General features: G+C 40.7%; 1 protein-coding gene across 6 annotated transcripts in view; it reads left to right on the forward strand.

The window, feature by feature from the left end:
• The window catches only part of ATRX (ATRX chromatin remodeler), an 84,813-nt gene continuing 63,911 nt past the window's right edge, over positions 1–20,902 (forward strand). For 2 of the 6 annotated variants that reach the window (XM_086619823.1, XM_086619824.1), the window contains exons 1-6: positions 1–139; positions 12,273–12,385; positions 15,491–15,546; positions 15,945–15,997; positions 17,593–17,717; positions 18,988–19,107. In XM_086619823.1, coding sequence (XP_086475949.1) covers positions 120–139; positions 12,273–12,385; positions 15,491–15,546; positions 15,945–15,997; positions 17,593–17,717; positions 18,988–19,107 — 487 coding nt within the window. In that variant the 5' untranslated portion in view covers positions 1–119. Of the gene's footprint in view, positions 140–902; positions 996–12,272; positions 12,386–14,206; positions 14,420–15,490; positions 15,547–15,944; positions 15,998–17,592; positions 17,718–18,987; positions 19,108–20,902 lie in introns of those variants that run through there. The other 4 variants (XM_086619827.1, XM_086619826.1, XM_086619828.1 and 1 more) reach the window with 4 other exon arrangements.

Genomic DNA, 20,902 nt, shown 5'->3' on the forward strand with positions numbered 1-20,902 from the left:
CCTCCCTCCGATAAGATGGCGGCGGAGCTGTCGATGGTGGCAATAACGGCTTTGTCTCCTTTCAGCGCCTGAGCCCGGTTCCGGCCCGGCCGGCCGCACCGAGCAGCGGCGGCGGAGACATGACCGCAGAGCCCGTGAGGTACGGCCCGGAGCCCGCCCCGGCCGGGCGGCGGGGACAGCGGCGAGCGGCCTCCGAGCCTGCACCGCCCGGCCCAGCCCGCGGCCCCGCGGCGGCGGCGGGGCGGGGACGGGCCGCGGGCGGCGGCGGAGGGCGGGATGGCGGCGGGAGGCCGGGTGGGCAGCGCGGAGGGGAGGGGGCGGCGGGCGCTCGTCTGCTCCCGCCTCGCCGCGGCCCAGCGGCGGTACGTACGGCCCTGTTCGCCGGGCACGGCCGCGTCGGGCCCGCGCCTGAGGGGCGAGCGGGGCCGGGCTGGGCAGGGCCGCGCCGCGCCGTCCCGTTCCGACGGGAAGCGGCGGGAAGGCCCGGCGGGGCGGGGCCGCAGCGCCCCCCGCCATCGGCCGCCGTGCCCCCGCCGCGGGGCTGCGCCCGCCGCCCCCGCCCCACGTGTTGGCGCCGTAGTAAAGTCCGTCCGCCCCGCCGAGCCCCCGGGAGGAAGGAGCCGTGTTCGCGGGGGTTCGCAGGCACCTCGCCCTGCCCTTGGGGAGCCGGCTCGCCCCGCGATGGCGAACGGCTCCCGTTTTGCGGCGCAAAGTGAGCCGGCTGACAAAAACCCGGCCCGAGCCCGCCTTGTTAGCAAAGGCGCCATGTTAAACTATTAATAAATAGTTGGCTTTGTACGCCCGCAGTTCGCCGGTGTCTCCGGGGGTCTGATCGGCGCAGTCCATCACCCACAGACATTCCAAATGCCCCAGGCACCTCGTAAACAATAAAGTACCGTCACTTGGCCCTCCCGAATTTTGCACAGATCTTCAAAACCAAGCAGTGTTAAGAAGGGGAAGCATCACGCTGCCTTCAGTACTGAGCCTTGGATAAAGTTTGTTTGTTGTTTTTTTTTTTTTTTTCCCTGTGGTCATATTTATGCATCTTCACGACTCAGTTTTAGGCTTATTTTGAGGAGTTCATAACTACCGTTTGGTTTCAGCCAAAAGTGAAAGGCACGGTAGTTTTCTTCCTCTTGTGTATTGGTTGATTTTAAAGCCTTAACACTTCTGAGGAAGTAACACGTCCAACCTACTTCTGACTAACAAAAAGAGATTTTTAAGAGATGAGCATCGCTGTTGCTGTTGCCCGCTTGCTGGGTGTAACTCATGAGTGTTGCAAATACACGTTATTTGGTGCATGACTTCCCAGCAGTTAGCAGTTTCTTCTGCATGTGTTTTCCTCCTTGTTTTTGTAAGATAAGGATTGTCCATCTCTTCCTCCTTTCCCTTTCTCACTCTCACTTTTTCCTCCCTGTGTTCTTGGAGTACTTTGACAGTTTAAACCACTTCTGTGTTGGATCAATTATTTCGTGTGTGGACTGAAATACTAATTAAGGGGCCTGCTCCTTTTTCTTCCACAGTCCCTGAAAACCAAGGGTAGAGTTTGATTTTTATGTAGCAAAAAGATCTGGCCTGCTAATACTTATTACCTGTTTTACACCCTTAATTAGTATTACATATTCTGAAAAACGCTTTTCCATTTGGACAGCTGTACTTCTTATTTTGCTGTGACTGCTGCATTTTGTTCCCTGTTTTCCCATATGCTGCTGTGTCTTTTTTTGAACCACTTGTTCCTGGTCTACATTACAAAGATTTTGTTCTTTACCCTTCCCATGTTCTTGTGTTGTCATTACTGCAACAATTAATGTTACTATTAAGGGGCTGCTGTAATTGGTGCTTCAGTGGAAGAGGATGTAGAAACTCATACACTTTCCATGCAATTTTTCAGATTACCTGCAGACAGAAAGGTACATCACATTATTTCAGATTATTTGTAATCTTGATGATCAAAAAGTATGTACAGAACAGATTTGAGATTGTAAGTAGTCTTTGGGTTGGATCTGTCCCGCATAATAAGCAGGCCCAGGGACAAATGACTTTGAAGTAGATTAACATAGTTTTTTTTTTTTTTGGTGCTCCAAACTTTCTGTGCGTTTATGAACATTCAGTCTAAGTGTGGTTTGTTGTTGTTTTTTTTTTTTTTTTAAATAATTCTCATCCCATGTAGAGCTCATCTTAAACAGTTTATTTTTATTTTACGAGAACACTTGCATGCCAGGAACCAAGTGCAACATTCTAAGGTACCACGGTGTCAGGGTTGCGAGCTGATGAACACATCGCACGGACTTTTTCTTATTTTCTGTCAACTCAAGTTCTACTTAAAATTGGAGGTGGAGGGAATGAGAGGGAAAAGAAAAACGCGCGCACACATACACTCTCTCTCTTTTGTTCCCATTTCCCACCAGTCCGGTTGGCCGTTCTGTCGACAGCCACTCTGCACGTTTGGTTTGTCTTCTGCTCTCTGCAGTTTCGCTCGTGCAAGACGTGTGCAGAAATAGAGGAGGTGGTTGTTAGAATTCTTTGGAAGATATGGAAACAATAGGATTTTGATGGAGAATTTTTTCCCAGGACTTCTGGAAGATAGACTTAAAGTGTTTAAAAGGAAAATAATCAATACTAGACTGCTGACTATGAAGTTTTAAACTTTTGTTATAGGAAATGTTTTTATTTAATATTAAGAACCCAGAAGTCTCCCACATCCAGGATGAGAAGTTTGAAATGCTGAAAAACACAGTGAAAACTGGAGTAACTTACAAGGAGGCTTTAAAAGCAAATGCTGCCTCTGTAAACATTTATCAAGATTTCCCTGCAACTTTTGCCCCCAAAATTTGTGGTTTTTTAATTATTTTTTTTTAAAGTAGAGGAATCTTTGCCATAGTGACATAACCTGTTCCTACCAATCAGTTCATACATTGTACAAAATAAGCACAACAATAGAAAAAGAAGACAAGTTTTGAAAGTTACTCACTTGAACCATCTGGGAGTCAATGTAGTGATACTAGATTTTTTTAAGTTGGCAAAATGAACTTCCTTTTTTTTTTATGATTCAGACTTTTCAACTTTCAGTATTATGTTTTGGTGACTTGGTCTTAACGTTTTTGTTAAATTTTCTGCACTTTCGAGTTGCTCGAATTTATTCTGAGTGATGTTCTAGGGTTGTTTGAGGCGTGTTATTTAATGCTACAGTAATCGAGTTGGAAATAAGGCAAGAGTAATCGTCTGTATTTTCTGAAGACAGTGTAATTTAGCTGTGTTTCACACAATCACGTGCAATGGGTGTAAGCAGCTTCATTTGCTCTTTTTGGGGGAAGAATCAAACTTTGGGCTGGCTGTTGTCTTCTGTGCCCCAGAGCCAGTGTGTTTGCGCTACTGAAGCGAAGTTCTCTGAGAGGAACTTACTGCAGTGACTTTGTTGTTTCTGCTTCAGTACAATAATCTCTTTGTCAGGGTTTTGTAAACTCTGTGTCGTGATCTCTGCAGGGCTTAACCGAAGGTATCTTCGTTTTCTGTGAAATAATTTGGGGTGACAAAAGGGTGTATAACACATGCTGCAGTAGGATGACCTTATGTTGTGGGACCTTGAAATTCCTAGTTCTGTTACAGATGAACACTTGCACCCTCTGCTTGAGGAGAAGAAAAGTTAGTGCTTCTTACATGGATGTACCTCACTAAAAGAAAATATAAAAAAACCCAACTAAAATGTGCTATGTTCACCATAAAAACAAATGCCTGCAGTCTATGACAACGTACGTTTTTAGATTGGCTCGCTAGATGGGCCTTTTATAAACAGGAAAGCCTGAGGATACTGCTGAAGCTCATGAAATCACATTTTGTATCACTGGAGCTCAGCTCGTGCCTGCAGGTGATTTGGAAATGTGAATCAGTTCACGGATAGGTCAGTGGCAGGTTGTTCCAGTGATGAGTCAGGAGGAGAAAGAAGAAGTTGTGGATATTCAGGGGATTGAATTTGAGAGATGGTAGGTAAAGTGCCCTGATTTACTAAAAGGAGAGTATAAAGCTTTCATAATTTCTTGAAACAGCTGGCCACCAGGCAGCTGCCATTCAACATGGATGATAGATTGATGTTGATTTTTTTTTTTCTCTAGAAAAGGAGTAAAACCTTGAAAAAGATCAAGAACTTGACTACACAGGTTGTTGACCAGTGTGAACTTTCGTGCTATCTAGGCAGTTTATTTACACGTCTGAAAGCTGCACAGTTGTAGATGTTTCTATCTTACTAGGTCCAACTGTAGATCTTAATAGGTTCAACTGTAGAAGCCTTGTTGGGCAAATACATCTGTCATGTAAAGCAAAACCAAAAAATTAGGCAATAAATTCAGGAGTGACGGTGGAGCAAACTGAGATGCTTCTATCTCGTAAAATAAAATTATGCTTCAGATGGGCAACAACCCTTAAAACCTGTAGCAAACTTGATGTGGAATATCTGGGAGACTTGAAGGGGCAGGCTTTTAATTCTTAGAATCTGTAATGAATGATGTCTTGTTGAGAATCTGGGGAAAAACTCCCAAGAAGCAGAAGGCAAATGAAGCAAAAGAGAAGGCAGTTTTAGACTCAGAGGAGCATGATGCTATTGGATGTGGAGCCCTTCTTTCCCTTTAAACAAAGCATGTTTAAGCTTTTTAAGTACAACTTTCTGGTTTTTATGTTATAGGTGCTAGTTTGAACTTCCTTTCTTGAGTTAACATAGTAAGGTGTTCAGTGTGCCGTGATCTTTGTCTCATTTTCAGGTGGTTGACTTCAGTCAGTCTTTTTCAGCTTCCAGATTATTTTGCTGTTCAAGTTATTTTTCTGTGTGGTGTTCAAGTCAACCTAATAATGAGATTGATTCTTAGCTTTTTTCTCTTCTTTTTTTTTTTTTTTTTAAACCTCCTTTTAACAAAACAGGTTAAACCCCAGAATTTTTCACTTTTTAGTGAAGCCTGGTAACTCTCAGCCAGATTCTGGTATGGTTGTTTGGATACCATCTCAACAAAAAGAAATTGTGTCATCTTCCTTGAACAGAATAAAGGGTCTCTTAGTGACTTCGAACCATTGCTTTCTCATTCTCCTTGTGTGTCTGGGGGAAAATAATTCTGTTTACTCATCTGAACCTGTTACGCTGTACTTAAGCTCCAAAGTTACTTCATCCACATCGTCTTCAGCTGTACTAAGTATCACTTGATTAAGCCCCTGTGGATTTAAAGTCAGTTCTAAACAAAGTAAAAGAGTGAATCTGTGTTAACAAAGGCATAAGCGTAGAATCTCCAAGTCTGGTGAAGTGCTAGATGCCTGCATCTCTTTCATTTACAGCTTCAGTATTCAGGTATTTTCTGGTTGTATCTGATTCAGTAAGTTTAATGTGGGACAATTCCATCTAAACACAAGAGAACTTTTTTACGGCAAGAATGGTCAAACAGTGGAACAGGTCACCCGGTGTGTTGGGGTGCCTCCATCTGTGGAGGCACTCAGAACCCGACTGCACATATTTCTAGGTGACTCCTGTAGCTCTCTGCTTGCACTGGGAGGTCATACTACGTGATCTCCAGAGGTCCCTTTCGACCTAAGTGATTCTGTGATTCTTGGTGTCGTTTACCTGACCAACTCTTAATTTTGTTGCTGCATGCTAGTTCAAGCTCACGTTGTGGATTACTGCCACTGGAGTTACAGTCCCTCCCCAGTCAGCCTGTCATCACCCCCGCTCGCAGAAACATTCATACCGCTGAGCAGTGAGCTGGATTAGGGAAATTATCCAGGTTCGGGAGAAGAAATGGCCACTTTTGGTATGGATCAGCTGCTGTGCATATGTCAAAACAAACACTTGTACTGGAGGAGAAGGAAGAGAACCGAGAGTGGGAGCGGCGTCAGGTTCGTGCGTCGGGGCACGAGGGTTTGCGTGCGTTAGCAGTAGAGCTGGGTCGTGCCAATGTGAACTCGTCGTGTGGATCCTGATTGCAAAGCCTCACTTGTTTGGGCATAATCGGCATAAATAAGTTATAAAGTATTAATCTCGTTTAGGCTGTACAATATCATGTTGCTTTGCCCTTGGAAGACCGTTGTCGAGTTATAAAACAGCCGCTGTGATAGAAGTGCTCAGTTTCCCCACCTTTATAAAACTGTATTCTTTTACTTGTTCAACTTGAAATGCTAGGCTGATTTTATTTTCTGATGATGTATTTTTTCTGAGAGAACTAGGCTCCTCTTATGGTATTGCAGGGGTGTTCACTCATTTTCTGGTTAGGGATAAGAAAACAAAAAACCAGTATTTTAAGTTTTATCATCTTTCACTCTTTCCGACAGTCTTGAGCTATTTCATTCATGTATCTTCAGCCACAGTACTGACATATTTCATATGATATGACTATGTAGGTAGTCTCTGCCCTTGCAACTGAAATCTTTGGATTGGGTAAGTATAACGCTTCTCCTTCTCATCAGGAAACTTTAATGAAGATTTGCAGGTGACAGAATCCTGGCCTGATTATATCAAGGCTTAGGTAGTATGAAAGGGAATTACACATTTTGGGGGGAATGGGGAGGATGGCTAATACCAGTTTTGAAATTGTATGTTGAATTAAATTATGTCAGTTGCAGCTTCCTTTACTGTAAACCAATAATTTTAGAAGATGATCATGTTTGTAACACCTTAGACATAGAAATGCTTTGGAAAAATGTGTTCTGATCTCCTTCAGAACTTTGAGTGCATTCATATTAACATCTGCATTAAGAAGTACCTTTTGGAAAATGTTTCCAGGTTGTCCTTGCTTATTCAGTTTGGTTGATAGTGCAGGGGGAACTCGGAGTGCACAAACTGGATTCCTTCTGGGAGGAACTAAAGTGAAAGATGTGCTCCAGCATTCTTGGTGTGCTCCAACTGCTAGTGCTTGCCCAGGCTGCAGAACTAGACTACACCTAGTTTGAATTACTGAGATGTATGTAGCAGGGGTATTGGGTCACCAGCACCAGACCTTCCTGTGTTCTAACGTAGACCTACTCAGTTCTGTCCCTTCCTCTTCCCACCGCCTTAATTAAAATATTGAGACTTTTGCCATGAGTTTTCTAGTTTCTGTCATTCACACAGGGATGCGGTCTGAAGCACAGGATGGTAGTCTACAGACCAGCAGTTTAAAAGCACATCTGCTTTTCTTTTTCTTTTTTTTTTTTGTAAGGATTGTTTAATTTTGTCTGCTTAATACTTGTTCTATGGTATTTCATTTCAGCTTCAAAAGTGAAAAATAATTGGGACTTAACTTGAAGCAAGTGTAAAGATGAATTTAAAAAAACTTGTGTCCTTGAACTATTTTAGAAGTTTAACCATAGAAAAATTCTAGACAAGTGTTGAACTTAGGGTGAGTACTCAAGATAGGAAGAATTTTGCAGTATTTGTCACCATTGAGATAGGTGAAAAGCTGGAAGCGCTCCTGTATTGCTGACTTTCGGGAGCCACTTGGAATTCACTTGAGGGGCACTTTATTAGACTAAAAGTTGGTAAGATCCTGTGGAAGAATGAGAAATTCATTTGTTTAAAGAAAATAGTTTAAAAACTCTTCTTCCAGATGTTGAGAATAACTGGGATGTTCCCCACCCACATTTCTGAAGTGTCTGAAGAAAGTAGATAGAAACTGGGTGCAATAACAAGGTTTTCCCAGTGCAGTTTCACAGTATAATCTGATGTGACTCAGGTTTCCTGCTCTTTCCCCTGCCTATGGATTTTCAGCACCTCACCTGCCATCAGAGAGGATGATCGCGTGAATGTGCGGCAAGTTGGATCCAAATGAAAACTGTTCCTTAAAATTGTATTTTGTCCAAGGTGACTGGACTGACTGTGCAGAAGCATGATGGTGAGCGAACACAGGTGACAAGGCAGTGTGGTGGGTTGACTCTGGCTGGATGCCAGGTGCCCACCAAGCTGCTCTATCACTCCATGTCCTCGACTGGGCAGGAGAGAGTAAATATAACTGAATCCAGATAAGGACAGGGAGATCACTCAGCAATTACCATCATGGGCAAACAGAGTCGACTTGGGGAAAATTAATTTAACTTACTGCTCATCAAGTCAGAGTAGGGTAATGAGAAATAAAACCAAATTTTGAAACACCTTCCCCTCACCCCTCCCTTCTTCCTAGGCTCAACTGCACTCCGAGTTTCTCTGCCTTTTCCCCCCGAGCGGCACAGGGGGATGGGGAATGGGGATTGTGGTCAGTTCATCACATGCTGTCTCTGCTGCTCTTTCCTCCTCAGGGGGAGGACTCCTCACACTCTTCCCCTCCAGTCCTCCACGAACTTCTCCAGTGTGAGTCTTTCCTATGGGCTGCAGTTCTTCTCAATCTGCTCCAGTGTGGGTCCTTTCCACGGGGTGCAGACCTTCAGGAACAGACTGCTCCAGCCCTGCCTTCCCGTGGAGGTCACTGCCTCCTTCGGGCACATCCCTCTGCTCTGCCATGGCTGCAGGGGCACAGCCTTCCTCACCACAGGCTGCAGGGGAATCTCTGCTCCAGTGCCTGGAGCACCGCCTCCTCCTCCTCCTCCTCCTTCTCCTTCACTGACCTTGGTGTCTGCACAGTTGTTTCTCTCACATACTCTCACTCCTGTCTCCCAGCTGCTGTTGTGCAGCTTTTTTCCCCTCTTAAATATGTTATCCCAGAGGCAGTACCGCAGTTGCTGATGGACTCATCTTTGGCCAGTGGTGAGTCCATCTTGGAGCCAGCTGGCATTGGCTCTGTTGGACACAGGAGAAGCTTTTGGCATCTCACGGACACCACCCTTGTAGCCCCCCGCTACCAAAACCTTGCCATGCAGACCCCATACAGGTGAGCACATACAAGGGGACAGCGACCAACAGCTGGATTGAGTGCAGTATGTTGTGTCTGCATTAGGACACCCCCTGTCCCTTCACTTTCTTCTTATATGTTGTTGATTTGTAGAATCGTTTAGCTGATACATGTGGTTTGCTCCATACATACTTTTTTTTTATCCTAGTAAGGTCCAGGCGTTTACGGTTTAAGATTGCAGGACTTGCTCTGAATTTCGGTAAGAAATGGTGTTCTTGTGAGAGAGTTTCCCAAGGTCACTAATCAGGTTCATGGCCAAACCAATAATAGTAGGACACCTTTCCTTTCATTCCTGATTTAATTAGGTTAAACAGTGTTGAAATAGCTCTAGACTGTTGGTGAAGCCGTTTCCTTAGAACATTCAAGCCTGAAAACACTAGTACATAGCGTAGGGACGTGGCTGTGTGGTAGAGGGAGACTGCTTGCTTCAGTTAGTGCTTCTGAGACAGTTGTGAATTTTTTAGAAAAGCACACATTTTACAGGTTGTGATTGATTTAATAGTGGATGAGTCTATGAATACATTACAAAGAATTAAGGATTTTGTAATAGAAGCTTTAAAAACGATTATAGATAATATATTCTCAGCTATAAATGCGTGACATAAAATTACTTTTGCACCAAACAGGCAAAGCATTGCCCTAAATTAAAATTTCTTTGTGGTGAAGTATAGTAAGTGTTAACACCTTTACTTACGTTTGACCTGGTATTCCTTAATACAGACTTATGGTAGAAAATGCTGACTAATCAAGAGGAAAAGCAAGTTGAGAAAACTTTAGTATTAGTTTGTAGATTGTTTTTTTTTTTTTGGTTGCTGTTTGTCAGCATGAACATTTGCTCTGAAAATGATAATTTTAGGCTAGTTAGGATAAGAGCTAATAAATGGTAGTAGATAATGTTCCAAGTGTTAGTCACAGACACATGCATGCTATTCTGGATTTGTTTTATATTGAGAACAATAATATTATAAATCATCTATAGTTCTCATTTTCTTTCCTAAAATGCTGTTACCAAAACAAGTTATATATAAACTAAATGAGCAGAATTGCACATGTGGGATTTTTTGGTTTTAGTACCAAAAATGTACTTTTTTTGTGGCCTTTCTAAATGTGTGTAAGTTCTTCAGACCATCTGGAATGGATATAAAATCTTTTTGTGTACTTTTACTATCAAGTAATTATGAACAACTCGGTATTTTTTTTTAACTTAATGTGAATAAATTGTTTTTCTAAAGTAAAGAGCACACAATCTGTTAAAATAGTGAGTGTACCATTATAATCTTCGATAACGTTTTTCAAGGATGCCCTCCATCCATGACAAAAAGGGAAGCCTGAGTTTAGGGACTGGCAGTTTGTAGCAGCATGGGTCCAGTAATTAGAGGGAAAGACTTTTAGACAGATTCGGAGAAAAATTTTAAGACACACTTGAGAGTAAACCAGGCTTTGTTACACTCTCTTTCAGAGTTGCTCAAGTGATTGATGGTACATGTCGTCTCAAAAGAAAAGTGTCCTTTTCTCATGCAAAAAATCTTTCCATTCCAAAGTGTGATTTTGTTTTATTTTGAGTACTTCAGAAGACTTAAAGAAATCACAGTTGTTTTTTTTCTAATGAGTGTTTTATGCTGGTTTATATGTGATTATTTTCACTGGTTTAAATAATTATTTGCATTAATGTGATGATACCCTTTCCCTCATTGCTCAAAAGAGCACTCACCTGCATGTCCTTATAAAATAGTTGATTTTTTTTTTTTTTTTTAGGAATAACAGTTAAGTTGAAAGTCAGAAGTTAATAAAATGATAGTTCAGAAAAATAGTAGAGATGGCAAAGGTGAGTGGATTTAGCTTCTGGTAAATATTCAAGAGTTCCTGTAAAACAGGGACAGAAAATCTTATTTCTTCTTGCTATCAGAAGACTTATTTTGAAAGTAAGGGGCAGATTAAAAGTGGAAGATTGGAAAGCCCGTATCCTTTAACTGAGTTAGCTTGTGAAGGGGGTGGTGTAGTTGAGCAGCGTGCAAACCCGTAGCTGGTAGCAGGTGAGGTGTGATGGTGGCTCAGATATACCAGCTGACAGGTTGGAGAGGACTGATTTGGGAGAGTTGGGGTGTTCAGCCTGGAGAAGAGAAGGTTCCGGGGTGATCTTATAGCAGCCTTCCAGTACCTAAAGGGGCTACAGGAAAGCTGGAGAGGGGCTTTTTACAAGGGTATGTAGTGATACGACAAGGGGCAATGGATTCAAACTGAAAGAGGGGAGATTTAGATTGGATGTAAGGAAGAAATTCTTCACTCAGAGGGTGGCGAGGCACTGGCACAGGTTTCCCAGAGAAGTTGTGGCTTCCCCATCCCTGGCACTGTTCAAGGCCAGGTTCGATGAGGCTTTGAGCTACGTAGTGTAGTGGAGGGTGTCTCTGCCCATGGCAGGGGGGTTGGAACTAGATGATCTTTGAGGTCCCTTCCAACCCAAACCATTCTGTGATTCTATGATAGTGCTCAGGAGGGAGGCAGTGCCAGGCAGCGGGAGTGGGAACTTTGGATCTGGGGAGGGGGTCTGAGGGGGTGACTGCCCCGGCTTCAGTGCCTGCAGCTGGAGAAAGGCACTTGCCTCAGGAAGCTGGAGAAGCTTTGCCAGGAGAAAATCTGGAATAACCCAGGTAAAAGGAGAGGGAATAACATGTAGATGGTGAAGCGGTATAGCTTGTTAACAAAAGCGCAGGATAAAGGTGTTGCCTTTTTACTGGAATGACTATATGTACAAGACTTAACAGTTCCTGCTGTCTGACACTGCCTAGTGAAAATTCCCAGGGTAATATTTTTATAAATGGGTTATGGATACTCATACAAACAGATCAGGAAATGATCCGATCCTACATGGTTGGTTTTTGACAAAATTGATGAGAGGATACATGGTGTGTATGTACATGTCTGATTCAATATAAGCTTTGCATAAGGATTGTAGAGCTGTCATACTCAATGGACCTGTAGGTGAAATTTTGCTGTTGTTTCTAGTGTTTTATATCCTCAAAGTTTACAGTTTTGGTAATAAAATAAATATTTTATTATTTTTACCTGTTCAACTTCTGACAAAGTAGCATCTCAAGTTTGTTTTTTGCTATCTTCATGTCATAGCAGCATTACCACTCAGTTTCTTGAAGTTTGTCAATAATTTTGAACAGTGAAAGCTTTTTAAAATGGGCTTTTTATTATTACCGTTAACAGAGTCAGTACTTTTTTTTGTCAATAAGACTGTACCTATTATTTTACTCAGAGTTTAACAAAATTTTATGGTTTTTATTTACTTTCGTATTCTCTTGAGGAAGCAAACGTTTAAGCAATAACTGAGTTTCTTTTGTAGGTGTACATTAATTGAGATTAAACATAACTTTTCAAAGTTGCTAAATTAGAGTGAGATATTCTAGATAACTTCAAGTTTTACTTGTATTTTAACAGTGAAAGCAAGTTGAATACATTGGTGCAGAAACTTCATGACTTCTTGGCTCACTCATCGGAAGAATCTGAGGACGCAAACTCTCCTCCAGCATCATCTAAAAACAAAACCATAGGTAAAAGACATTTCATGTTTTTATTTTCAATGTATATATGATTGTAAAGTCGAGTCACTTTGGGCTGTTATTTCACTGTATCACACTTTACTGGGCAATTACACAAAGTCCTAATGTGATTTAAGTGGTGATATCTTAATAAATATACAGTAGGCCTTTGATACAGTATTTCATTCAGTTCTGAATCTTTTCTAAACATGAAAAAAACCCTAATTCTACTGGTAATTTACCTTCTATGAAACATGAGATGGCAAACATTCCTTCTTCAGTTTTCCTGAATGTATAAGTGCAGTATCTTGATTTTTTTTCTGATGAAGTAAAGCTTTTACGGTCCTTGTAGTTGTGGAAGAAGTTCTGGAGATTATGCTTTCATAATTATTTGAAAAAGATTTCTAATTTGGAAACATTTGAAAACAAAATAATGCTTCTGAAAAACCTTGAGTCCTGCACTAGGTCAAATTTGGTATTAGAAATTTCTACTTACAAGTTAGAAGTAGGTAATGAATTTTAAACACTTCAATTACAGTCATAAAAAGTGAAATTATTTTGTAACAGTGCTGAATAAAACTTGTTTCCAAATTCAATTAGGTTAAATCTGATTCCTTGTTTAACTAGAACTGGATACAGGTGCAGAACCTTTCAGTCTCTCCTGTTTAATGAGCTAAAAGTTGTGCTGGAGTGATAGAGTAGGGCAGAATGAGAGTGTGTTGGCTGTGTTATGGAGTTTATTTGCAAACTCCTGTTGTCCTGAGTAATGAATTTACCTGGGTTTTCCGGTGTGCAGCTACTATCTGTTAATGTTTTGTCCTGAGAGAGAATCTGCTGCCCTGTGATGCCACCTTCTTTGTGTCAGCATCAAACTAAACTGTTAACATAGGAAAAATAAATTATTCATGTGATATTTCAGCAGAACAATAAACTAAACTGTGATGTAGGTGCATTTCAAAGTGAAATTTCTCTGAAGAACATACTGGGAAAAAGAAATCTTTTCCCTTTATCCTTTGTAGTTATGCAGTAGAATTTGGCTCCTTGCCTTAAAATAGAGATTTACTTTGAAGCAGGGGTACACTTACTAATTAACAGTAGACATGTTTCAGTGTTGTTTTTGAGATCTCTGGTTTTATTTCTTAAAAACATATTAAAGTTGAAAAGCCAAGAATTAAACACTTCTTAAATATTAGGAAATGCCAGAATTAACTGTGCAAATTTATTTCCTCTCCCAGCTTTCTGTGCATAATGATAATGTCTTCAGCAACTGTGCTTTTTTTTCTGTTTTCTTTTTTTTTTTTCAAATCCACAGGCTGCTCGTTCAGTGTACAAGTGATAGACATGACTGGGGCCACATCAGGTTTATACAGTAATGGATCTGGTTTTGTTCCAGCATTTGGAGGATATGTGAACTACTAGGTAGAGAGTTGTGAGGAAGGAGGTGAAGATGGTTCAGTGTGGTTCAGGAGAGTTGGGACACGTCCCTGCCACACACACAGGTCAATTACAATACGAAGCAATCACTCGCTGAGCACTTCCATCTTGTGCACTGCTGTGGAGCTGGGCTGTGCCAGAATGCAAATGTGCTAAGAACCAGTAACTTCCATTCTGGCTTTTCTTAGTTTTTAAGTACTTGATTTTACAGCCTTAATGATGTTTCTTTATCTTCTGCATTCAAATTGGATGTCTCCCTCCTCTACATTGCATGGGTGCCAGCAGGAGAATCACGGAGAGTGTAGGAGAGACTGGCTTCCTGCTCTTGCTTCGAGTGACCGGCTCCTGCCCTGGAGCAGCGGTCACAGGGGGAATCCACACACATCCTAGCATCCTGAAGTGGATGGAGCCTGTGCAGTTGGGTCAGCGTTAGGAGCTGTGAGGGAGTGCAGCATGCTCGGCTGTTCTGTGGGGATGGTGCATGCACAGTCCAGTCACGTGGAAACTGGCAATGGAGCATGTTCAGTTGCTTTTGGGAGTCACACGTGCAGTCTGAATGCAGAATCTGCAGAGGTTGTAGCTGCCAGAATCAAAGAAATCTCTACCGAGCAGGTACAGACTGGTATTTTCCATGGATTTATCACTTGGGCAAAATTGGTCAAGAGTAGAAGGTGGGAAGCATCTAGGCTCCAGAAGAAATGTCACCTTTCTTCCAAATTTCAGATTTTTCCTCAGAATAGGGAAAAAGCTTGTAATATTCCAGAGAAGAAATGTCAGGTACCTAAAAGGGCCAAACCCCTTGTCTGTTTCTGTTTTTTTTTATTCCCCCCTTCCTTAGCTTCCCATGCTGAAATGTCTGGATAATTTTGGCTGAAATTTACCTGAACAATTCAGTGTAGGTCAAATACCCGAGATTACATTTTCTAATCAAAGTAATTTAATTTTTTTGAAGCGTAAAAAGAAAATTGTTTGTTTTTTTTTTTTTCCCAAAGCTGAAGTGTAAGGATGTAGTAAGTTGCAGTTCTGACAGTCTTATGTTAAAATCACCAATGGCCTTTATGTGTCCTGTAATTATGCTACGACTTTACTTGCATGTTTCTCAGTGGTGCATACATTAAAATACTGCTATTACTAAGTCTTTTGAGCAACTTTGTGCAGATATCAGTGAATCACTGAACTTGAAACTTTCCGTTACCTGGACTGATGGGTGGAACAGATACTAGTAGGTTGCATGTCTTTTGGTTTTATGCTCGACAGTTCCCAAGGTTGAGAAATGGGAATTCTCTATCATACCCTGTATCAAATGGGATTTTTGTCTGTGGTGCCACGATCCCAGATTTAATATTGTGGTTTTAGTGTCAAGGTGTGTAAGAGAAAATACTTAAAGTGACTTGTTAGAGATTAGAAAACTGCGCTAACTATGTTTTATTTCTGTATATACAGTTGCACTTTGGTTTCATCAGTATTTCATCACCAGTGACAACATTGTCTTTCAGCCTATCAGCGACTGAACTGAACGTAATGTCTAAATTATTTCTGTAGGATTTACCCAGTACGGTGGGCTGTGTTGTGCTGTGCAACAGCTTGTTCACACTGGTGAAACAAACAGTGCTATGATGTACAATGTGAAGATCTTTTAATATTTCTTGCATTTCAGTGAATTCCTTTAATTTCTCTCCATAGGTAAAAGTAGAGAACCTAAAAGTAGTCCATCTTCAATGGAGAACAGTAGAGAAGAGGTAGGAATAACAATGCCTTGAATTTTAGTTGCGCGACTAGTGCAGAATGGCTGGTGTAGGAGATGCTGAGTTCACTTTGTTGCTTTTACGATAGAGACTTCAAGAATATTGTCAGAACTGTGGAGTAATGTCATCATATCTGCTGAATGGAAACATTAGCTGTAAAATATTATAAAACAAATTTAAAATTAAATTTTAAATTTTAAGTGATACTTTAATTTAGGCATATGCAGTCGATGCTGTTTCTCTCCCCGACTCCCTTCTTCATTTCTAAATTTTTTTTTTGGTAAGAGCACCAGTGACTTCTGAATGTGTTCTAGTTAATGTAAGAAACTGTTTTTGTTGGCAAGTTACTTGGTGACAAATGTGTTTAATTCTTAATTTTTTCTTGTTTTTAGGGCAGTAGTTCTTCAGAAAGAACCAAATCCTTAGGATCATCACGTTCAAAAAGGTTGGTTTGGAAAATAAAAATAAATAAATTACTTTTTGGCATATGAAACTACAGAAAAGTCCATGCGCTCTGCCACATACTTTTAGTATACACTAGTATAAATCCATTAAGTGAGCAGAGTGCTGGTAAAACAAATGCTTCATAGTGCACTTAAAATTCAAACCATCTTTCAGGGTCAAAGGTTAAGATCATAAAGCCTGATTTTTATTAACAAAGACAACAAGATTATCCTGTATCTTCAGGACAAAAGTGTTCATACAGTTGTTCCTTCACTCTTGCTATTCCTATGTGCAGGATTCTTCCCAAAATGTGAATTGGGTCATATGGAAAAAAGGCTTTTTGTACCTTACTGTTGGGAGACTCTAGAATCAAAATGTGCTTTAAGTTGTCCTGTGCAGAAACTGCCATTTGCTGTATCTCTGCTTAATCCTTTTTTGCTCTTTGATTTAAAAAAAGTGAGGAGTTAACTGTTTACCAGCCAGTTTTGAACCTACAGGAGAGAAATTATTTTTGACCTAAGTAACAGCAGACTTATTCCAGTAAAACTCGTTCTCATCTCTTGCTCTCAGCTGATGCTCATTCAAGTGATGTCTTTCATGATTTTTTAAAATCCTGGTATACTGTATAAATAGGTGAGCTCTTGTAAATGCACCGTTTCAACAGCTGCCTTCTTACTGCTCTTTAAAAGTGTTGTATCTCTCTTTTCACTTTCCTTTTTATCCAGATTTGTTTATTTTATCATGTCTGCTGGAATTAAATAATATTCTTAATTTGCCCTTTCCTGTTTGTCTTGATTCCGTATTTGCAAGTGTGGTTTTATGTTCGACTTTAATTTGGGGGTTTTTTTGCTTCCTGTCTATCACTAAAGGTATTTTCACTCATACATTTATCATACTCTGCCTGATACTGGCAAAAACAGTATCCTACAGTAGTTCATGTTTCAAACTACTGAAAATTATGCTCAACATTCTTCCCCCCTCCCTTTTTTTCTCTCTGCTCTGACATAGTAAATTCATTCATTTTAATGGTTTGAGTTCTAAATTACGTTTGTGTGCAATTCTGGTAACTGGTCTTTTTATTCAGCAGTCAGCTTTTTCATTTCTTTGTGCATTTCCTTTATTTCCTTGCAAGCATCCTTTCTGGCAAGCTGCTTTTTGTCATTTGCTAATATCTACGTGTTCTCTTTGCGCTGCCTGTTAAACTCAGAATGACGTATAAAATTTCTGAGCAGACAGTCGCTTGTGTTTCATTCAGGCTTTTTTCCTAGAAGTGTGACTTTCCTGCATATCTTCTTAAAAACACATCAAACCTTGATTTGACAAAAAAACCTACAGCAAGCCTGTGAAACAAAAATACACTATTAATATGACTACTTATTTCACGTAGGAGGGCAGAATTCCTGTTTCTAAGAAGAAAATTAGCCTACAACTTATTGTAATAACTCAGAGCATCCCACCTCATAATGTCTTAAATGAATTTAAAAAGAACACAGGTTTCCCCAATTAGTACGGTGTCTTGCTTGCAAAGCGCCAGGCTTACCTGTATTGCAGTATGTAATATTTGTCACGGTATGGGTTTTTTTTCTGTCTATGCAGGAAACCTACAATTGTAACAAAATATGTTGGATCAGATGATGAACAAATCTTAGATGAAACTGTAAATGAAGATATTTCAAATGAGAACTCAGAAAACGATGTTGATATGAAAAGCTTGCCTAAAGGTAGTTCATGTCTGTCTGTGTTTTTGAATTCAGCACGTTAACCAAGATTATGATGCAGCATAAATAATTAAGTAGAATGCACATGTATTAGTAAAATGCCTGTCTTGGGTCCTGGTGGCTTTTATATATGAACATACATGCTGCGCACGTGCATTTAGAAGAGGAAACCGAGCAACTTTAGTTTTGAACCCAGCATCCTTGAGTCTGTGGGCACACCAGCATGTGCTGGTGGCTTACTGTTGGATGTCTACTGACATCTGTGTAAAACCAACGTGAAACAGGGGAAATTATTTGTTGGTGTTCTTTCATAGAGGTCTCAAACTCTGTCATGTGCAAGTCTTAATTATTTTACCATTCTGTCTTTGACGTTACTAACATTAGATAAAAAAAGCAAAACTAAATCTAGTGGGGGGAATGTCATTGGATCTATTCTTAAGCACCTTTTTAAAACAGTTAATATAAACTATAAGCCCACAACCAGTTCTTCTTAACTATAGTGTGAATTTGATTAATCTCTTCCAGTTCTTACCCGTGAAAGTCACAGGACAAATTGGAGGGACTGCTGCTGTTTACTGCATGAGTAGCAGTATTTAAAGCAGTCACTTTAAAATTATTTTTTCAGAATGTTAGATTATTTCCAGTGTCCTCACAACAAAAGTATTAAAACTGAGCTCCTAAGTAGGAAGGATGTTTTTTCATTCACACAATTTGGATTAGTACACTTCTCTGTTTAAATAAAAAAGTGACTTTCTGCATTTTGCGAGAGACAGCACAGGTTTTATTCTATTGCTTTTTTTATTTCTTTCATTCTGAAATAAGATCAGGAAAACTGGATAGAAGGGGGAAAAGTGAGAAAAGAGTAGTTACTCTAAGGTTTTTGATAGATTTAAGTGACCTAACCAAGGTCCTTTATTCGTAGCATTGCACTGCAAGTTCCAGTACTAAACACACCTGGCAGTATGACAGTCCCGTTCTGCGTGTACCACGTCAGGGCAGAGAGCAGAATGGGCTCCTCAGCCCGTTCAGGCTTTGGCTTTTGTCTTACAACTGCAAAACAGACGTAGTTTGAAGTGTGTGGTGGGATTTTTTTGTTTGTTTTGTTTCTTTTTTTTTTTCTGTGAACATTTGTGCATTCGAAACTTTGTTGAGTTTTAGTCAACAGATTGCACTTTTTTTTTTTAAGGTACTATGTTGGCTTTTATTTAAACAGGACTTTTGCACTTCATTTGGATGTGTAATGGTTTCCAATTTCTGAATAAAATTACTCTAGGTACAGTGGTTGTACAGCCTGAGCCAGTGCTGAATGAAGACAAAGATGATTTTAAAGGGCCTGAATTTAGAAGCAGAAATACCGTTAAAATGAAACCCGAAGCTCCCAAAAAGCGTGGAGGTAAATACAATTTAAAACATTTATGAAAACGGGTTTAAATTGTTGCTTATGACCACATTTGGTACATCTAAAAATTGTTCACATTTGTAAGAAATTATCCTAAAAATACCTCCACTCTTCTGGCTTTTTGTTGGTGAAGGATGCTAGCTGGCTGAAGTTAGCCTCCATTGCTGCCCCTGCAGTGCAGCAGTGAAAGCTAAGATTAGTTCTCATTGAACTTCTTATTCCAGAAGCTGTAGGATCCATCATTAGGTGCTCCATATGAACCTTTTTTGCTTTGTACTCAGAGCAGTTGCTTCGTTGCAATCAGGTGTTACAGATATTCCTGTTTTAAGGAATTATATCGGAACGCCTGATACAGGAACATTCACTGACTCACCGAGACAGCAACTGTGTTTGAGCAGGGACACGTGTAGGCATACTACCAATCAGTGAGCTAACAAGAGCCCTAAAACCTCTAACAATTCAAAGGCTTTTTTGTTTTGTTTTTAAATTGTGGGAAATTCCCTACCAGTTGGGCCCTTCTAAGGATTATCTTCGAAAAGCTGCTGTGCCAGCTGATTTTCCATAGCCGCTGCTAAAACTGAGGAGAAGTTAGGTGTATAGCAGTGATAACAGAAATTCCTCTCTCTCGTTTTTTTCCAAAAAGTAAAGGAGAGAGAGGATTATATATAAAGTAGCCAGTAAGAAGGCAGATATTTTCATTAATATCGCTAGCAATACCTTAGTTCACCCACCTACAGCAGTACCCAGGATATTCAGACACACTATTCATTCTTCCCATTGTATCATTTGAGATACTTGCTGTGTTTTAAAGTGTTACTATAATTTAGTAAGTGCTATTTCTCCATCTGTGGTTGAAGAGGAGTAAAATGTGACTGTCGAAATGTGCTTTTGTATACACATGGGCTCCTGCGTGATTGCAGTCACATTTTGAGCATTGACGTTTTCTCTAAGTTATTCATCTTTGACGGTCAGTTTCGTTCTGTTCATGCAAGATGGCTTATTCATGTAGGAATGCTTTTTCATTTGTGTTTATAACAATTTTACAAAAGATCCAACATAAATCTTCAGGAGTATAGTGTTAAAAAGATAGGACTCTTCTGCTCGAGCTTGGTCACCCGTGTCTGCATCCCCTGGACAATTCATCTGACCTGCCCTTTCAGTGTTTTTCTCCATCCCTAGAGAATTTGCAGGCTTCCTTTGTCTGTCTGGACTTGTTGCTCATGTACTGGTGCCTGACATAAGATGATAGTTTGGAAGTGACGTCAGGAGTTAGTTTAGGCCATACCTGTAATCCAGGGCAAGCTCAGTGATACCTGTGTCACTACTAATAATCTTTGACTTGATTTTAAAGCTCTCCAGTACGTGTGTTAAGCTCCTGTCGACTTTCAGGGTAGGCAATAGGTACTGTCTGCTCCTGCCTTGTCCCCGTTTCCAGACCAGGAAAGGTCGCCAGGCCAGGGACGTGACTGCAGTCTACCTCAAAAGCAGCTGGATGAGGGATCTGTCAAAACAGTTTTATTTTGTAACATGCACAGGAGAGGTGATGCAGATGCATTTGTTCTGCCCCTGCATGCAGCAAGTCTAGTTCCATGAAGCGGCACTTACCTTTCTCTTGCTGCTACAGAACGAGGTCCCTGGCCTGTACATACAGAGCTCAGCATTACCGATTCAAGTGGGTTAGCGTGTAGTCCCAACTACTCGAGATCCTGAATTCTGTGCACGGTGCAAGTAAATAAATGATAACAATAAAATAAAAAAATGCCAGTCAGTCTTGTTCTTTGCAGAGTGC

Source organism: Tauraco erythrolophus, chromosome 13 (genome assembly GCF_009769465.1).
Source record: "Tauraco erythrolophus isolate bTauEry1 chromosome 13, bTauEry1.pri, whole genome shotgun sequence".
NCBI lineage: Eukaryota > Metazoa > Chordata > Aves > Musophagiformes > Musophagidae > Tauraco > Tauraco erythrolophus.